This window comes from Botryllus schlosseri, chromosome 12 (genome assembly GCF_051294905.1).
Source record: "Botryllus schlosseri isolate E-star chromosome 12, Bs_hap1, whole genome shotgun sequence".
Lineage (NCBI taxonomy): Eukaryota > Metazoa > Chordata > Ascidiacea > Stolidobranchia > Styelidae > Botryllus > Botryllus schlosseri.
The window spans coordinates 9,416,839-9,435,661 of NC_137247.1; the positions used below are offsets into that span (position 1 = coordinate 9,416,839).

At 39.2% G+C, this 18,823-nt stretch overlaps 1 protein-coding gene across 1 annotated transcript in view; it reads right to left on the bottom strand.

The window, feature by feature from the left end:
* The window catches only part of LOC145452386 (titin-like), a 157,144-nt gene that overhangs the window by 97,721 nt on the left and 40,600 nt on the right, over nt 1-18,823 (bottom strand). Inside the window, exons 67-94 of the mRNA XM_080330579.1 lie at nt 17,669-17,853; nt 16,767-17,178; nt 16,225-16,398; nt 15,883-16,013; nt 15,671-15,820; nt 15,162-15,285; nt 14,943-15,102; nt 13,795-13,934; nt 13,144-13,320; nt 12,969-13,085; nt 12,052-12,235; nt 11,823-11,935; nt 11,559-11,761; nt 10,474-10,719; nt 10,237-10,417; nt 9,022-9,128; nt 8,097-8,429; nt 6,832-7,133; nt 5,714-5,859; nt 5,519-5,657; nt 4,896-5,032; nt 4,186-4,414; nt 2,364-2,863; nt 1,447-1,617; nt 1,260-1,388; nt 862-1,005; nt 561-754; nt 291-399 (exon numbers count right to left, since the gene is read on the bottom strand). Coding sequence (XP_080186705.1) covers nt 291-399; nt 561-754; nt 862-1,005; nt 1,260-1,388; nt 1,447-1,617; nt 2,364-2,863; nt 4,186-4,414; nt 4,896-5,032; nt 5,519-5,657; nt 5,714-5,859; nt 6,832-7,133; nt 8,097-8,429; nt 9,022-9,128; nt 10,237-10,417; nt 10,474-10,719; nt 11,559-11,761; nt 11,823-11,935; nt 12,052-12,235; nt 12,969-13,085; nt 13,144-13,320; nt 13,795-13,934; nt 14,943-15,102; nt 15,162-15,285; nt 15,671-15,820; nt 15,883-16,013; nt 16,225-16,398; nt 16,767-17,178; nt 17,669-17,853 — 5,337 coding nt within the window. The remainder of the gene's footprint in view (nt 1-290; nt 400-560; nt 755-861; nt 1,006-1,259; nt 1,389-1,446; nt 1,618-2,363; nt 2,864-4,185; nt 4,415-4,895; nt 5,033-5,518; nt 5,658-5,713; nt 5,860-6,831; nt 7,134-8,096; nt 8,430-9,021; nt 9,129-10,236; nt 10,418-10,473; nt 10,720-11,558; nt 11,762-11,822; nt 11,936-12,051; nt 12,236-12,968; nt 13,086-13,143; nt 13,321-13,794; nt 13,935-14,942; nt 15,103-15,161; nt 15,286-15,670; nt 15,821-15,882; nt 16,014-16,224; nt 16,399-16,766; nt 17,179-17,668; nt 17,854-18,823) is intronic.

Below are 18,823 nucleotides of genomic sequence, written 5' to 3' on the forward strand. Positions count from 1 at the left end.
CTGAGTATGGTAACAGTGTCCATATTACGATAACAGGTAATGAAGTAAATAATTGTAAATCTATCACACGGCAATTTGTGGATATGTTGCGGTACATCTTTTAGCTTGCTTACTATTAGCGTAGATATTTCCTTTTGAGGAGGATCTTGTATAACGAGAATGAACATCATTATCAGGTAGGAAAATGTTATCGAACACACGAGTTAAACTCTTGGAAAATATACATAAGATTAGACACTAAGGTTCCATAGTGTTCATTAACTTCATCTTCAAAACATGAGTTCACTTACAAACGGGATCTCGTGTGGTGAGGGGCAGACCAGATTCCAGCGGGGTACCAACGCCAATGATGTTTTCAGCAGATACGCGGAACATGTAGGATTCGTTTTCAATCAGACCCTGTAGAGATAATGTATCTTGTGTTGACCAGTGACCACAAATCAATAATTTCAACACATTGAGTTTAAAAATTTTTAAATACATATCGTCACGTTTTAAAGCCGACAATTGCGACTAAATATTTAGTAATTCATCACAGCACATCAATACAGACAGCAAACCTGCACTACAGCCGATGTCCTAGTGGCAATCATCGGCACTTTGGTCCAAGAGCGTCTCGAAGACTCCCGCTTCTCAATGACAAAATTTGTAATGGTGCAACCGCCATCGTCTTCCGGTAGATTCCATGATAACGTCACAGAGTGCTTAGTGATGTCATAACAGGACAGCGGCCCGACACAAGAACCCGGCACGTCTAGATTTGAGAAGAAATAAACAGGCATATTGAATTAAGAAACGTGGATTGATATGTTACTGAGATGCTACAAAAAAACATTTTGTTTCTGAACAACGATAACTTACCGTGAACTGTAATGTTAGCGTCAACTGAGGCATCACCGGCAAGGTTCTTCACAGTGAGACCATAATTTCCATTGTGGGATCTTAGACAGTTTCTAATGATCAATCCCTCACTATGCAAGCGCGCTTCTTCTGGTAAGTTGTCTCCTAAAAGGGGTTGTAGTGGAAATGAGATGTATGAACATATCAGCATATTGATTTATAAACATATTCCAACCATTGATTGCTCTTTGGTAAAACATTTCATTATTAGATCTTAACAAAACTCGTAATCAACATCTCGTAATCACCTTCATTTGAAAGGCATAAGATGCATGGATAAATGTAGTCAAATCGAGAAAACCACATAATAATTATATCAGAGAAATCACATGTTGAAAAATATCATCACATTCTCTTACCGTCTTTTGTCCAGACAATCTCTGGTGTCGGACAACCCGTGATTACAGTATTTATCCTGATGGTTTCACCGGCTCTTACCACGAGCGAATTCTTTTTGACTGGTGGCAAAAACTTGGCTTGGGGTAGTTCTGTCGACAATATCAGGCTTAGCAAGGCAATCACGGCGCTGACCAAATCAACGATTACCTAACGTTATACCAACGCATACGGCGCTGGGAAGAACTCCCGGTATCCCGCGGCCTGCAGAATTGATTGCGGACACACGAAACAGGTAAGACTTTCCCTCGCACAGGTCTCCGACAGTGATTTTCTTCCAGCGATGCTCATGCCCGCTGACTTTAATCCAATCCTCCTCACCTGTGTGTCGCATTTGACGGATTACCTTCTATTATTATCATTTGAAGTACATAAAATCTTATAGCTAGAATAAATGTGTTATGGTAGTGCACATTGATTCACACAATATGTGAGTTGCTATTCTCTCAAAGCTGCAAGAGACTTGATGACTAACTGGCTCTTTTGGTGTAGAAAGTCCATTGCTGCCCATATTTTATTCAGCATTTCATGTTTCACTTTGCTATTCATTGTCATTGTCACTGACTTAATTGAGAAGTAAAATTCCACCCAGCAGAGGATGTTAGTAACGAATTAATTCTATTTAACCACTAAGAAGCAGGAGTGCTAATAAGGTAAAAGTTATTCCTGGTCGATTTCAAAGCCTTGTCGCTAGATTGGATGGACCTTCTGGTATACCAAGCAATTTATAACCAGTGATATTGATACTAAATTAACGAAATTTGAGTCAAAGCATATTCCAAACTATCAGTAGAGAAGCCATAATGTGGAGTAATTGAGTACTAGCTCAGTATGAACCTTTCTTTTTAGTCAGCATGTTATTAGATAACGGTAGCGTCCGCATCTGAAGAGCAGATCGCATTTTGCCTAATAGTGAGCACCCCTGATCTATAGAAACGGAATAAATGCACACGCCTGATCCACAATCTTGAGAAATGGTCCGAACAACACAGAAACATTAATACTAAAATCGAATTCCTGGAGCAAACAGTATCTTTTACCTAAAATTGATGCAAATCTTACGCTACCTTCAAGCTGCTTTTCCACGAAATAGCTTGAAATTTTGGAACCTCCATCATCTTCGGGCGCTGTCCACTCTAGAGTGACCGAAGTCTTCCCAACTTCGGTCACAACAGGAACGGGAGCACCGGGACAGTTAACGGCCAGCACTGCAAACACCGGCAAACTCGTCTGGCTGAAATCTCCCTGACCGACTTGATTGACGGCAGCCACTCGAAAAACATATTCCTGCCCCTCTTGCAGACAGCTGGCCCGGAATTGCGTGCCGAAGATTTTTTCCGTTGTTGCTTTTCTCCAGCTTCTATTTAAGCGCGACCTCTTCTCCAAAATGTAAGATGTGACGATGGCGCCGCCATTTTCTTCGGGCGGGTCCCAGTATACTGTCATGGAATCTCGGGTGGCGCCTTTTATCTGTGGCCTGTCGGGACGGCCGGGACGAGTCCACGGCTCTTTCGCTGCCATTGGCGGGCTCAAAAGCCACTCGCTCGAGCCGTAGTCATTCACGGCTCTGGAAAATTCATTATTTGCAGATTAGAAAATAGTAATTTCTGGTAGATGTTTGAAAACAGCATAAGTTAATCAGCCCATGTGATAAATTCCCTGTACATACATTTCTCTAATATACGTGAGTCAGTTAAAGTCAGTTGAATCATGGACAAATCCTATTCCCCTAAATGGATTTTGTCGTCAACATTGTTCATTTATGAAATATTTTGTCACTACTCGAATATTAATCTCAATACTGCTGTTCGCAACACGGCTGCTCAAATCTTTAAAAGCTTCTACAAACTGAACGTTGGACTAGTCACAACAAGTAATTCAAACGCTACTCAATTCATTCTTGCTTTCTGGACAACATTCATTGCAATATAATATATTCCACCCAAAGAATCTTGTGTGTTCCATATCTAGAATTACCAGTACAATAACAAGAATATAAACTGAGAATAAAATGAAAATGAATTCGGCAAAGAAACTGACGTAACTGAAATTATTCTTGCCTCAATGCAGCATAATTTATTGAACACAAAAACTTTTCCAGTACCCCATATCGGGTGTCAACGGCAGTCACAATAGCAAGCATATGCAAGGATATGCAAATGAAAACCAATTTGGTATAGTACAACATAACAATGTGATTTTGAAAATATGGCTAGAGAAAATAACATTGCTACATCACACTCCGCCAAATTGATTTTCATTAGAATCGCTTTGAATATGCTGCTAAATCTTCAAGTAAAAAAAAAATTTAGTATCGTTAGCCACTTATTCAACAGAGGTTAGTCATTGTTGATACCCAACTATAGAAATAACAATTTCCAGGAAAAAGAATATACTGGGCCCAGTTTGATCTAAAAAGCTGATAACTATGGAGTAGAACCAGAAGTCGCCTAAAACCACTTTGAGGCAGTAGAGCAAGTGGGGAAAACAACTTGAGTACCCTGTTATACTTCTTTACTGACCGCTAGGTTTATTCAAAAAGAACTAGTGAAGACACAGGAGTTCGAAAAATTTGACGCGATTCCAACCCGTAGAAGAGATGTTCTTTGAGTTTTTCATGAATAATTCCGTGATTACCCACATGGACTTCGCTTCTACCAGTTGGTAAACATCGTTTTTTTGACAACTCAATAATTTCAAGGGTTTGACAGTGAAAATTTTATAAATTTTGTTTCAATTTTTTCATAATAAATGCAAAATATTCCCCTTCTTATACCTTGACATCTACCATTTGGAATTGAGCCAAATTTTCTGTGCAACGTTTTTTCACCCAACCTAACAATTCAGCTATTCAATTTATTCTGTACAAAATAACCACATATTCCGCACCTTATTCGATACACGTACTCCTTTCCGGCTTTCAGATCAGTGGCGCACACAGATAAATCCTTGACTTCGGCCACAACGTGCCAAGAGTCCCGGTCAGTCTCGCGTTTCTCCACGGCGTAATGTTTCACCCGGCATCCGCCGTCGTCCAGCGTGGGGTTCCAGAAAAACGACATGAGACTCGAAGAAATTCTCGTGAACTCGAACGGATTGCAAGGTGGGCCCGGGACGCCTGAATATTGCACGAGATGTTACAATGTGGGCAGACCAATTCGTACCTACTACCTTCTTCAAGTCAGGGTTGTAATGACTCGAGTCATGACTCGACTCAAGTCTCAATTTTTTATTGACTCGACTTGACTCGAGACTTTTTTTTTAATGGAAAATTACTCCACTCGAATCAATTTGTGTATTGCAGGGCACATCTTAACGACTAGCCCCAAATTACTAATACCACTGCAGATAGGTGCTATTTTTTTGAAATACCATTTAATTACCATGATATACATTCGTTATGACAATTTACCTCATAAACACGGTGGAAAGAAATCCCCTAACTACTTTGTAATTTACAAGATCCTAATTCTACAAAGTGATAAGTTTTACCAGAAAAACTGGTAACTAAAAGTGGACATAGGGAAAAAACATAACACTTTAAGTACTCTGTAAAAGTTGGACTACTTTGTTACTGACCACCCTCCGTACGGACGTACCTATTACTTCCACCTTTATGTCTTTCGTGGCTTGTCCCGTTGAATTTTTGACGATAACGGTGTAAACGCCCGTGTCTGATCTTGCCGCATTCGAAATCAATAGCTCCGTGGTTGTCGACGTCGATTTGATAGAAGATCTTGAAAAAGTTGATAGCACACTCAGGCGAGAGTAAAGAAGATTAATTGGGTGCCGGCCGCAATCAGCTTGAATAGGCCTTTAGAAGTACGGAACTTCAATATTCCAACAAACAATATGTTCATTGTTCAATGCTCATATAACGAAATTTATAGTGCTCGAAGCTTTTCGACTGACCGGGTCACACCAGAGACCTGAGCAGTAACACTGGTATCCGTGACTTCCCCGCTTGGTGCTTACCATCACCATAGCATGGTGGGATGGTGCAAGACTTCAACAGGCTTACAATTCTGTATCTGCACCTTCCATTTCCAGCTGCATATGCGCATCACGCACTCATGGTATGCATACGCACAGACAGGGTGAACATCAAGGACAAAAACATACAACGTCCTATTTGTCCTATTCCTACACCAAAATATTGTTAGAAATATAGTTCCTAACTGTAAAACACACCCTAGCACATTTGAATAATATATTCACACACCTATCCGAGTTCTTCAATTCTTTATCAAATCGGAACCATCCAATTAACGGCTTCGGCGTGCCTAAATACGTTGCCAAAATCGCTATATTATTCCCCGATTCAACCGACTGAAAATCAACGGCGTCGATAGTTGGAAACACTGTAAAAAACGTGTCATGGATATCAAAAGTTTCGCTTTGAGGAATATCGATTTACCAATGTCATCTTTGCACTCGACTGGGCCGACAACGTTCGAAGGAGGGCTCATGCCAACGATGTTCACTGACAACACGCGGAAACACGGTCTGTACCCCTTTTTTATCGTTTTCACGGTATGCTCCAACGAGGTAGTTTCATCGCATCTGGATTATGAAAAAATTTGGAAATGGAAAATTTGGGATTGGAAAAGTCCTTTATAATGAGCGGGGAGAGAATTGATCAACAAGGAGATTAAATAAACATAGATTTTCACAACAAATAACATATATTCTACGGCAAGCTTTCAATAGATTCTCATCAGGAATGTATGTGGCCTGAATACGACAAACCACTTTCGAAATATAGACATAATTTTGTCGGTGCGACGTAATATTGACAAGTAATCAGACTAGTGAACTGTAAATAACAACACACGGTCATGGTACAACGACGACAATTTCGGCTGTAACAACTTGACACTAACGAAAAATTCCAAGGCAATAGAAATGTTCTTTCTGGCGACAAAGTGTCGTTTGATGCAGTTTTGCGATAGTTGATCCATAATTTCAAGTTTAAATGAAAAAGAGAGCGACCACAACTACAGAAAATTGGTTGTTATCATAGGCATTACAATATTTGGTATATTCAGGATGTTTCTCGAGCTGTTGTCGAATGGTAGATTTCTCATACTATACGACTTTAAATCATATAATTTTAATGTCGCACAGCTTACTATTTCACAGTACTTCACAATTCCAGTTTTCCAATTTGCTTTACAAATGTATTAGTAGTTTCCCACATTTAGCAGCGTTTCCGAGTGTTTGAAGTTTACTGAGCATAAATTTAGGTGGATTTCAACCAATTGAAAAACCTCAAGAGTCAAATTCCAGGTTCAACTCCACAAAGAATGATTTACAATGATTTACATTTACAATGATGGTGACACACGACAATTTTTGGCTGGCGAATTTTCTAATTTTAAGAACATTCTTATTTGAATGCTATTGACTTGGTTATTGATACCTTTGAGCATAGTATTCACCAATACCACAAAAAATTAATGTGATACAATATCGCACTGAGGTAAGTTGTGTAAAATTGATCGATACAGTTGGTAACAACATAACGTTACTTACTTAATCCATTCTGCCTTTTCTCCGTCGACGAGCATTTCCACGAGATAAGAAGTAGCCGGATGACATCCGTATAGCTCAGGAGCGGTCCATTTCAAAGATACGCTAGAAGCCGACACTTCGGATATGCGCAATCGCGACGGGGCGAAGGGCGTGCAAGCCGGGTCATCGATGTAGACAGGTTTTGTGGTAGATGCCCATGGCCCTTGTCCGATGGCATTGACAGCACATATGCGAAAGTCATATTCATCACCTTGCAAAAGCCCCACCACCACGCACTCCGTAATGGAAAGAGTGGTTTCCACCTAAATACCAGCAAGGAGTCAGAAAGTAGTGTTTTAGTCTTGAGACTTGAAGAATCAGGATTGCGTCTCCCATCTAAATTTTTACCTGGTGGAAATTTATGTCAAAATATTACTGTATCATTCACATTTAGATGAACACTAGAAATAGCAAGTACCATGAGTAAAAAATGAGCCATATTATACCTGATTCACGTATAATTGTACAATTGGGCTGTTCAGAAAAATTTTTAAGTACTGCTGGCCTAAGCATTGAATCGTTAACTTGCCTATAAAACGCAAAAAATCAAATTCAGATCAATTTCAACCAGTAAAGTCTGAGTCATAACTAGGCCAAGTTTTTGTTGCAGTTAAATCCGTGGAAAGTTGCATTTATTTTTGACAAAAGTTGCAGTAAAAAGTTGCATTTCTTTTTCCACAAAAGTTACACTAAAAGACCACATTTTGCTCGGTTGACTAAAAAAAAAAGGTCAACTTTCCGGCTCAGCTCCCGAAATACCTGTAAGAGCGTTACTTCAGTGGTGATTTACGGTGTTTCAGTCGAATTTGGCCGTGAATTTCACCAAAATCAAAAATACTTTCATGAAAAATCGAAAAAGTTGCAAAATGTTGCATAAAGTTGCATGAAAAAAAATGGCTAAAAGTTGCAAAAAGATGCACTAGAAGATTCCTTCAAACAGCTTAAAACAGCATTCTACATATCTTACGAGTATTTAGGAAGCTGCCGGAAGCTGTAAAAAGTTGCAAGAGAAGTTGCGAAAGTTGCAAAAACTTGCCCTAGTCATAACAGTCTAGAAATTTGATAATTTTTTGAAATAATAGTATTTACGGTAGCAAATACCGTCTGGATAAATATATCCGGTAAATTGGCTAACAGTGCTTGGATAGTTATGTTAAAGAAACGGTCATACAACTCAAAAACAAAATACTTTCATCGTCGCAATAGACAACTGTATCAATTAATACCTTTCTCCATGCTCTGCCGTCGATTTTCCTTTTTTCAACTATATAATTCCGTATTTTCGACCCGCCAGCGTTATCAGGATGCCTCCAGTGCAGCGTGACTGATCTTTTCGTCACGTGCGACACTTCCAAACTGGCCGGGGCGCCCGGCGTGTCGATCACTTGCACTCTGCAGGAACAGAATCTCATCCCCGCCACGTTGGTGGACACGACGGTGTACGTCCCGCTGTGAACTCGGTTGCAGTTTTCCACAGTCACAAAATATCGGCCGTCCTTCACGTTGATCAAAACTGATTCGCTAGCGATAAGCGCGTCTTGGTCTTTTTTCCAGGATATCTGAAAAGCATTATGGTAAATCCCATCGGAACAGGCACGGGTATACAAAATAACATTTCTGTTCAAATGCAGGTGAAAGTAAGGATTTTAACACATCAAAACTACTAAAGTAGAAGTAGAAAATGAATGGCTTGAAAACAGCTCAAGTAAGTAATTTCAAACTCGAATCCGACTCTAGTGATTCGACTTTCCTTGAGACTTTTTTCAAATTGTAAAATGACTCGACTGACTCGAGTAAATTTGTGCATTGACTCTATCCAAGTCATAACTCGAGACTAGAACAGCCAAGATCGACATTTCATTGTAACTTCACAGAATAGTTAAGTCACCACATTATTGGTCTTTTGTCTATCAGTCCTGAAACTTGGAAAATAGGGCCAGGAACTGTTAAGACTGAGGAGAATTACACTATTATGGATGTGGGACATTCTATGTCACTGGAGCAGAGTCGAACGAAGTCGGTCGAAACGGATTACACTCAAAACTCCGACATACATAATGACTTGGATTCGGACTCGAGTCTTAACACTATGATTGTGAGTTGGTTACAACCCTGGAACGAGTTGTATTAAGAATGTGACACCGTACTCACCTCAGGTGTCGGCGTACCCGAAATGTCTGCAGACACGCGTAACGTCGCCCCAGCTCTTACTTCCAGATAATTTCTCAGCCCGACATCCATGTGGATTGAAGGCGGATCTTAAGAGACACCACGATCCATTTTGAACAGAGACATACCAGAGGTAGCCAGCAAGTACTCCCAAGTACTCAAGTACATTTTGCTTCATTACAAGTGCATTTTCTTTCAAATTTTACTGGCTACTTGACTAGATTGTTAAGTTGCCTGATAAGAACGCTTCACGCCAATTTTGAATCAATCCCAACCTATATAAGCATTGCTATAATAAAGAAAAGTTTTGGATATATTTAAGAAAAATGGATATATTATTTTCAAATTTTACTGGCTACCCCATGAAATCGTTTAAGTTGTCTGAAAAAAATCAAAGAATTTGCTACCGTCAATACTATTTTTTTTTTCAAATTCAAAATGTTGTATTCCAATAACTACGCTTCTACCGGTTGGAATTGAGTCGAATTTGCTGTGTATCGTATTATCACACAACTTAACAATTTCACCGGGTAGCCAGTAAAATTTCAAGAAATAAAATTACATTTATTTTTATTAAAGAAGTCCCAAACTGTTTCATTATATAGCAATGCTTATATAGGTTGAAGCCAAAATTATAGTGCAGGTCAACAATTTTATCAAGTAGCCAGTAACATCTGAAGAAAAAAGCTGTTGTTGAACAGCCCTAATGGTTACGTAAAACGTTTGTAGACTGCATTCACTTCTACTCCCGTTTTTTATTCAAGACCACTGACATTTTATACAGTGCTAAGATAATATACTAGTATAGTAGTTTTGGGTAAAGTTTGCACCGTTTTTTATGTGTGAAATCACAGAAATACCCATCACAGCAACTGCTGAATATATTTTCGACATATTTGTACCTTTTCGCAACATCAAAAATAATTGTGGTGCAGTATACTTTAAGATGCATATTAGAATTTCACCATTAGCCACCATCGACTAACTACCAATAGCATGCGAGCCATCAACAAATTCTACTTTTCAAAGCTTTTTGCTTCTGAGTACTTTCCATACCATCCATTTCTACTTCCAATCGAAATACCGTTGCCAGATCTTGAAAATTGCTACTTCTACGGTGTTACTTCCACTTCTACTGGAGTAGCAACACTGAGCACTTTGACCACTTCTGGATATAATTTTAAAAATAAATATTACCTATCATGTCCTTGACCAGGACGTGACGTGATGGCATCGACGGCGGTCCGGTGCCGATTACGTTCATGGCGCTAACACGGAAACGATACTTTGAGCCAGTTTTTAAATCACGTACCACCGTGTTCGTTTGTGACACAAACAGCTCATCGCCAAATTGCAATTTCTTCCAATCAACGTCAACCTTAGCAATGGCTCAAGTGAACATATGTGATTGCAAATACAAAAAAAATATCATACCTCATCTTGATATTCCAGCTCATACCCAAGTAATTCACACCCACCAGTTGATTTCGGCGGAGCCCATTCAAGCGTTACCGTTGTGGCATCTACATGGGTTATTTTAGGGGCAAGGGGTTGGGACGGTGTGTGCAGTGGGTTAGCGGCTTTATGCACGTCAGACACCTCGCTGTGGTGCCCGGTGCCTGCCTTGTTAACTGCGCTTACACGGAAGCAATATTTCAAGCCAGAGTCCAAAGAGTTGACCTGATAGAAAATAAGTATATACAGTTTGTATACTGCATACTGCAGTTGATCTACGTAACTTGGCATGGTATTAGATGAACGCCCCTTTTTCTGATATGAAGCCTATCAGTCCACGTACTACATATATGCTTCATATTATGGTAATCTGATATTATTTAAACGATGCATACGCTTACGATATTCTCCCGCAATATGCTTGACTACATAAACTGTGAAATTCTCTCAGTTCGAGAGGCACATATTACACAACCTACATTGATCGCACAACTATATTTTGTATCGAGCAATCTCTCTAGGTTGAGACATTGCAAACCAGGATTCAGGTCAACACGAGTTAAGTAAGAGTATGGCTTAACCAAATGTGGTTGGTTAGCATCTTTGTTACTTCAGGAACGCAACAAGTTCCCAATCACTACAATACATTCAAAAATAGCTGGCTTGTGGTGAAGAACTTGAAGATCGCAACACCCAATGCATGAATAAATTATTTAAAACTTGAAACATTATAGGTGCGTCTTATCAAGAGTCATCGGTACATTCTCCTAATAGTTTACTTTGCTTTGTGTATTTTGTCTGTGGTTTATAACAAATTATGTTGCTATTATACTTCAACCTTTGCTGTTGCCATTGTTACAATGCAAGTTTCATGGTCTCCAATTTTGATCATTACATCGTACTTTGCCATATTGGTTTTACTTACGAATATGTTTCAATCCCTTTAGTGTCCAATAACTCTTGAGTTTTAATAAATGTATTCATGCAGTGAATGTTTTATTGATAGCAATGCCTACTAAAATATATTAAATAATACAAATATTTTTACGGAAGATGTGGAATACCTTGTATAAGCAGGCAGATTTCATATGCCCAGCTACAGGCGTTCGGGAAACTTTCCTCCACCTAGAGCTGTCGCTGTCCTTCATTTCGAGCCAATAACCTTCAATCGGTGCCCCGCCGTTTTCTTTCGGCGGTGTCCAGGAGACCACCATAGAGGTGGCGGTGACATTAGACACAACTGGCGTAGAAGGCGCTTGGGGAAGCTCTTAAATTTTCATATATTTAAAAATAGCGTCATAAAACTATTTAAACTTGAGGTATTTTACCGTAAGGATCCTTGGCAATCGCGGATGGCGACTCAGAAAATTTTCCGACGCCTAATCGATTTTCAGCTGCGACTCGAAACTGGTATTCGACACTTGCAGTCAATTTTTTCACTCTGATTAAAGAAAAAATCTTAATGCAAAGATCCAATGGCAACAATATATAAATACCATAAAAATATTATATAAATATAACGGTATAAATATAAGCAATATAGATCAACTCCCTCACCTGTACTTAGTATCAATGACAGAATTGGTTAACGGCGTCCAGTTGCGGTTTTTGCCCTCACGTTTTTCCACGACATAACAAAACAGATCTGCCCCACCGTTATCGAGGGGTGGGTCCCAAGTTACTGTGAGGTGGTCCTTGGTGACTTTGACGAGACGTACGTTTTCAGGCGGCGCTGGTACATCTGTAACATTACTTCGTTTAGTGCGTATCCCAAAACCTTGCCACACTGTTTGTGAATGAGAGAATGCCAAGTTCAACGATCAAAAGTTTAGAAGGTAAGAGTGTCACGCATTAACAGTAACCATCAGTATTGATGTTCAAAATTTGAAACTTCAAATTAACGGATTTAAGGTGGGTAGATCATAAATAATTAAAGAATTGCCCACCGTGAATACCATATTTTCCAAATCCAAAATTTGCTATTCCAATTGTTTCACTTCTACTGGCTGGAATTTAGCCAAATTTCTTGTGCGTCGTTTTTTCAGTCGACCTAACAATTTCATGGGGTAGCCAGTGAAATTTGAAGATATTTTATATCTATTTTTATTAAATAAATCCAGAGCTTTTTTCTCTTATAGCAATGCCTATATAGGTTGAAATTGCACCAAAATTGGTGTACAGTGTATTTTAGGTAACCTAACAATTTTATCAAGTAGCCCGACATTTTTCAACATCCCTAGAGACCACGTCTAACAATTTTTAGTGGAGGGAGCAACCAAATGTCAACATGGTAAAATTTAAGATTTTTCTAGTAATTTCAGTAGATCATATCCGACCAAAAGTGTTTGCACATAAAAATACCTCAATAGCGAGATGCTCAACCGCATATTATAATATTAGATACACAAAAAACACAAATGGCGACAGAAGTAAAAGTATGCTTGCAAGGAACTAAATATTTAGAGTCTACTCACCGTTCACTATCACTGTAACTCTCACAGTCTTGGTGCCTAACGTATTCGACGCGGTCAGATGATAGATACCATTGTCCGTCCGATTGCTCTTGGGTATAAATATTGTAGCTTCGTTGCCTAACGATGTGCAGTGTTATCAAACCCACTAAACGCGACTTGTGACATCGACTCAAACCTTTGCGAACGACCTGCATACGATCGGTGCTACCGGTTATGGCTGTGTTCCTGTCTTTTGTCCAAGTAACGGTTGGTGTCGGGACGCCATGGATAATAGCCGGTAAATGAATGCAATCACCGCCTCGGACCTGGAGAGTGCGATTCACGCCAACGTCGAGGGTGATGTCTGGGGATGCTGAAAATAATGAAGCTGATGATATGTCTCAAAAATTCAGGAGCGAAAAGCTGACAAAAACGAATGGCATCAATCAGTTTACAGGGATACAATCTGATTTCAGGGATCACAAGTATTCTCATTGTCACTCTGGTTGTCGGAATTTCGATTCACCCTGGCTGAAGTTCCTAGCATCAGAAGCACAGGAAGGAGACCGCTAGGGTGAGTATGAGCTCCACAATAAATAAAGTACAACTTTATGAATCTGTATTTTGGGATCGATTACCTTCTCCATATCGCTGTATGTTAATATTTTCAGAGTGTGATTTTATGAGGATTAGCAAAATAGCGCTATCAACAAATATAGCTTATGGATAAATGAACTATTTGGTGGCACAAAGCAGTCATGGCAATTTTTAACGATGACGTTACATCATGAACATATAGTATTGAAATTACTTTAATTCTGATACATCACACTCTGAACACACTTACCAGGAGGCTCTCGCGCTTCTGTTAACAGCGTCAACACAGGAATACTATCCCCGACATTATTCACGGCCTTCACTCTCAATATATATTTCATTCCCATGACAAGATCTCCCACTTTCAACGACGTTTCCGTCAAAAGTCGCCTAACAAAACATCAATATTGTGAGGATTATGATTTTGGAGATGTCACGTGCTCATGCATAAAAAGAGGGTCTGATCATATTTTAAATGAAACATCAAATATTAAGCACTTCCGGACTAACGTATGAAGTTGGTTTCAGACCTGAAAAATATATTGATATTTTTGAGCCACACGAAATGGCATCATAGCTGCTGAAGGTATTTTCTCCCTTCATTAAAATTTGTTGCACCATGTTATCAAGCGCCTGGCCAATAAATATATACAGGTATTTCCCTATTTCCATATTCTCGGAGCACTTAATAGATGAGGTCAAAAAACCACAATGTTAGAAATTTCAACATATTGCAAGATTGACTGTCACAATGTTTCAACGTTTTCAACGCAGTCAAAGATATTTATTTGCTAAATAAACCAGGAATTTTCAGTGATATCATTATCATATCAAAATTTTCTTATTTCTGCAGCATTAATTACGATTAACAATTTATTGATTAATTATTTACTATCATTAATGACTAATGATAAATCACTGATGATAACGGATAATGAAAACTGCTACTGTTGAACGTTTTATCTACATTCTTGGCAAGCTACTTAGTAAGGACAGACACTTTCTACACGAGAATGTAGGAAAGTATCTTCCGTTGTACTACAACAAATTTTAATTATTTCTACCATAATGAGTGATGTAACTACAGGAATTCTTCATAGGTCAAGATTTCGTTGAAATAAAGTTTTTTCATGTAAAAATTTGTCAGTTTTCAAGTCAGAAAATGTTTTTCTGGCCAAACTTTTTCGTAAGAACAGACAGTTCCAACCAGAAATGAAGATAAGTAGTACAATTCTAACATTATGTGCGAAAACACCATTTAAAAACATGAGTGCAAAATTCTGTCAAAATCAAGTTTTTTAAGGTCAAAAAATGTCAAAATATTGATTTTTCAGGTCTAAGTCTTCCACTTTACGTCAAAAAGAAATCGCCCTATTGATGACATATGTGACATCGTACTTGCTGCACGGAACCCATTCACTGCTTCCTTGCTTCTTCCTGTCCACCGCATACCCATTAACCGCAGATCCCCCGTCGATACGAGGTGGATTCCATTTTATTAACAAAGAATCGTCTTTTTTCTCAACAACCCTCAAATATTCAGGCCGACCGGGCACAGCTGAAAATGATCCAATTAGATTGCTAATGTGAAATGGGGTGTGATGTTTTTTCGCTTACTGAGTGCATCTTGACATAAGACAGGTGGACAATTCACGAATGGACCTCGGCCCATTTCGTTTTCGGCACATATACGGAATGCGTACGTCGCCCCTTGAATTAGGTTTCCAACTTCATATTCAAACTGAAATGCAAAATTATACAATCAGCAACACACTATTTATATCTGCAGTGTTTCATTCATACCATCACTTATTCTATGTTATCATGATTACAATGGTCATAAACACATTATATTAAAGATATAATCAATATGTCATGGACACATCATATTATAATTCATGTTGTGAGTGGTTGTATGAATGAAATCAAATATGATATAATACATTGCTAAATATACTGAAACGCATATATGAATCGAAAATTTAATAGATCTGAGATCTTCTTGAAAAATTGTATCTCACCCGCAACAAATTGTTGGGGTTGAAAAGGTTTAAGAGAGAGTTGCTATGATCACAGTAATATTTCATCGGCCAATGATTTTCATATTTAAAAGACACATTAGGTACCTTTTCAGTTTCCTTCACAGACAGCCACGCCTTCATTGAAGTATTCCTTTTCTCGATGACATATTGCAATATAGGCAAGCCGCCGTCATCCACAGGAGCCCTCCATTTTAACCCCGCGGACGAACAGCTGATTTTCGCAGTTTCAAATTCCTATGTGGGCAAATATTACTTCATTAAAACTTGCATACTACTAAGTACTGTAATTTACTCACAGTTACAACACCAGGGACTTCAAGCACGTTAACGAAACAGGAGCACGTTTTTGTGCCGTATTCGTTTTTGGCTGTTATTATGTATTCTCCCCAATCAGCGCGGCAGGCTTTTTGAATTCGAAGTCTTGTTGCTAAAGTTGCAGTTTGATATAAAAATGCGGTATTGTATTCCAGTGTTCATAATCTTGACAACTGCAAATTCCTACTTATTAATATTGTTTTCCATTGGAGACATAAAGTCCTCCATGGGATTGGTCATAGTATGTTAATCCAAGTTTAAGCTTGTGAGTCTTCTCAAAACAACGACTTTGAAAAGGCACTGGTTCCATATACTGTTCTTACCGTTTTGAATTTCGGATACTTCCACGTATTCCGGCAGTTCCTTCGAATTCTTTTTCAGCCATGATATCTCCGGCCATGGCCTTCCGGAAATACCCGCGGTAATCTCTATAGTTCTACCGCTCCGCACAGATAGTCCATCAAGTATATCCGCTCCAAGCTCAACTAACGGAAGATCTGACAAAACAGCTCCTTTCAAAATCTTGAGTAAATTTAGGCGAAACGAGTAAAGAGATGTGGAAAATCAGCTTGATTTCAACATTTTCACCAGTACAATATCAGAGAGTGCGAAATTAAATATTGTAATAACTACAAACTGAATAAATACATGACTAATATATTATATGGTGTCATTGTAAAATATTGGAGCATTTAGTTGTAATAAGCCCAATGCAGACCTAGTAAATCAAAGGATGCACACATCGGCATCACAGTGACAATAAATATCCTGACAAGTTCACAATCGTTACATAGTCGCAGCATTAAATTAACCATGATCCACATGACACAACAAAATATTGACAGTAGCGAAATTCCGTAGTTACCTATCCTTTCTCTGGCAGTGGCTTCAATCTGAACCGGCTTACTCTCGCCAGCCCTGTTAACAGTCTTGACACGAAAATTATAGGTTTTCCCATCCTCCAAGGAATCCACGCAACACTCGAATTCATCCGTTTTCTTGTCGCAGCATTTCGTCCAAGTTCCATCATCCGATTTCAGTTCGACGATGTAAGACAGCCTGCGATCTCCGCCATCGTACCACGGAGCGTCCCAGGCCAAGGTAACAGTCGTCTTGGTCGAATCTCGGACTCGTAAATTGCTTGGTACGGCCGGGATACCTATCGGGTCTTCACAGGGGGTCGGATCGGTGGGGACACTGAAGGGTCCGGCACCGGCTGCGTTTTCCGCGCACACTCGGAATTGATACACCGAGTTTTCGTACAATCCAGACACCACCTGGAACAAGACATATTATCCTTGGGTTTGATAATTTTACAATAGAGAGAACATCGTTAGGAGTATTGAAAGTATACGACCCATTCCAATCAGAGTTATACTATCAACAGAATCAGACGTTCAATGCGTTTCTACCTACGTGGAAACCTTTAAATCTCAATTGGTCATATCACAGCATTCAAAACATGAAGTATGAAGCCATTTAGGTTGGAGAAAATGACATTCTATGAAGCCGTGATCAACCTACGCCCTACGGCATCGTCACAAAGTCCAATGAAGTGGATATGATGATAAAAAATTTAGCTTTTTGATGTTGAACTCACATTATTGTCTTTGGGGTTGCATGAAAGGTACATATTTGAACTTCCCATATAAACCATGTTCTTACAGCATCATCATTAGTGAATACTCGACTGGCGGCCTAATATAATACTCCCTTTGGGATCAAATCACTTGGGTACTCGATTTTGATCAGCGAGAATCATTGTACCTTAAACTCGGTCGAATGAATTAATTCTCGGACAAGTCTGGTCCACCGGTTCGTCAGGCTGTCTTTTCGTTCTAATCGGTAACCTGTGATGGTGCTGCCTCCGTCGTCTGGCTCATTCCAGACTATGTGCATTGACTTTCGGGTGGCTTCCGCAACTGTGGGTTTTTCTGGGGCTGCAGGCTCGTCTGAAAGGATCCTCCATGTTAGCATCAATCTCATTACTTATTTCATCAATTGAAAACACAGGATTTCGATACAATGAAACTATTGGTAGTATTCGAAATGACTTTTGGAGTGGTATTTTAGTCAGGCCTTGGTCTAGACAAGATGCAAATTAGAGATATGCACACTGAATGGGAAACAACTGAAGTTAACGTAAGAGGACAACAATTAGTGGAAAAGAAGTGGCCTGCATCAGTAAGGGAGGTTCATGAATCATATCGTTGTCTGGGAATCACGAGCCGACTGATGCCTCGATCTGACTGACGTTCTGATGAGTAATGTTTCTATGACACGAAATTTGGAGAGTGTCCGGTAGAATTGATAATAAGTGGATCACTACAACGCGGCAGATATATTACATTGGAACAGCAAGAAAATTCAACAATAATGATCTGCAACATTGGGAACAACTTTAACAATATACAGTAGACCGGGGTAATTTGGACTTGAGGGTAACTTTGGACACTAAGCAGTAAAACATTAAAGTGGGTATTGATGGAACAGGGTTGCCGCTAGATGTCCAATTCTGTTTAGGAGGCAACAGTACCACAAGTAGTCTCAATAAAAGGTGGATTCTTTTCAGTACCAGTTAAACCTGACCCATATTGATAAATTATTTGCGTGGGTGGATTTCATCAGAATTGACGGTAATTGAAATTCTTACAACCAAACATAGATAGCATGTGAGTCATAGATTCAAAACTCGGCAGCAGATACCGCAAAGTAGTCTTGACTAGGGCAAAAATCTCAGCGGACTCACCCTCAGATCAGTATAAGAAGATGTGATATTCAAAGTTACCCCCTCAAATTTCGTCAAAACGGGGTCACTTTGGACAGTAGAAAAAGTGATAGTTAGAGCTCTAGTAAGTGGCTGCTTCATCTGCGTCAAAGTGTATCGTCAACTATATAACTTGCCTCGTGGCTTTTTAAAAT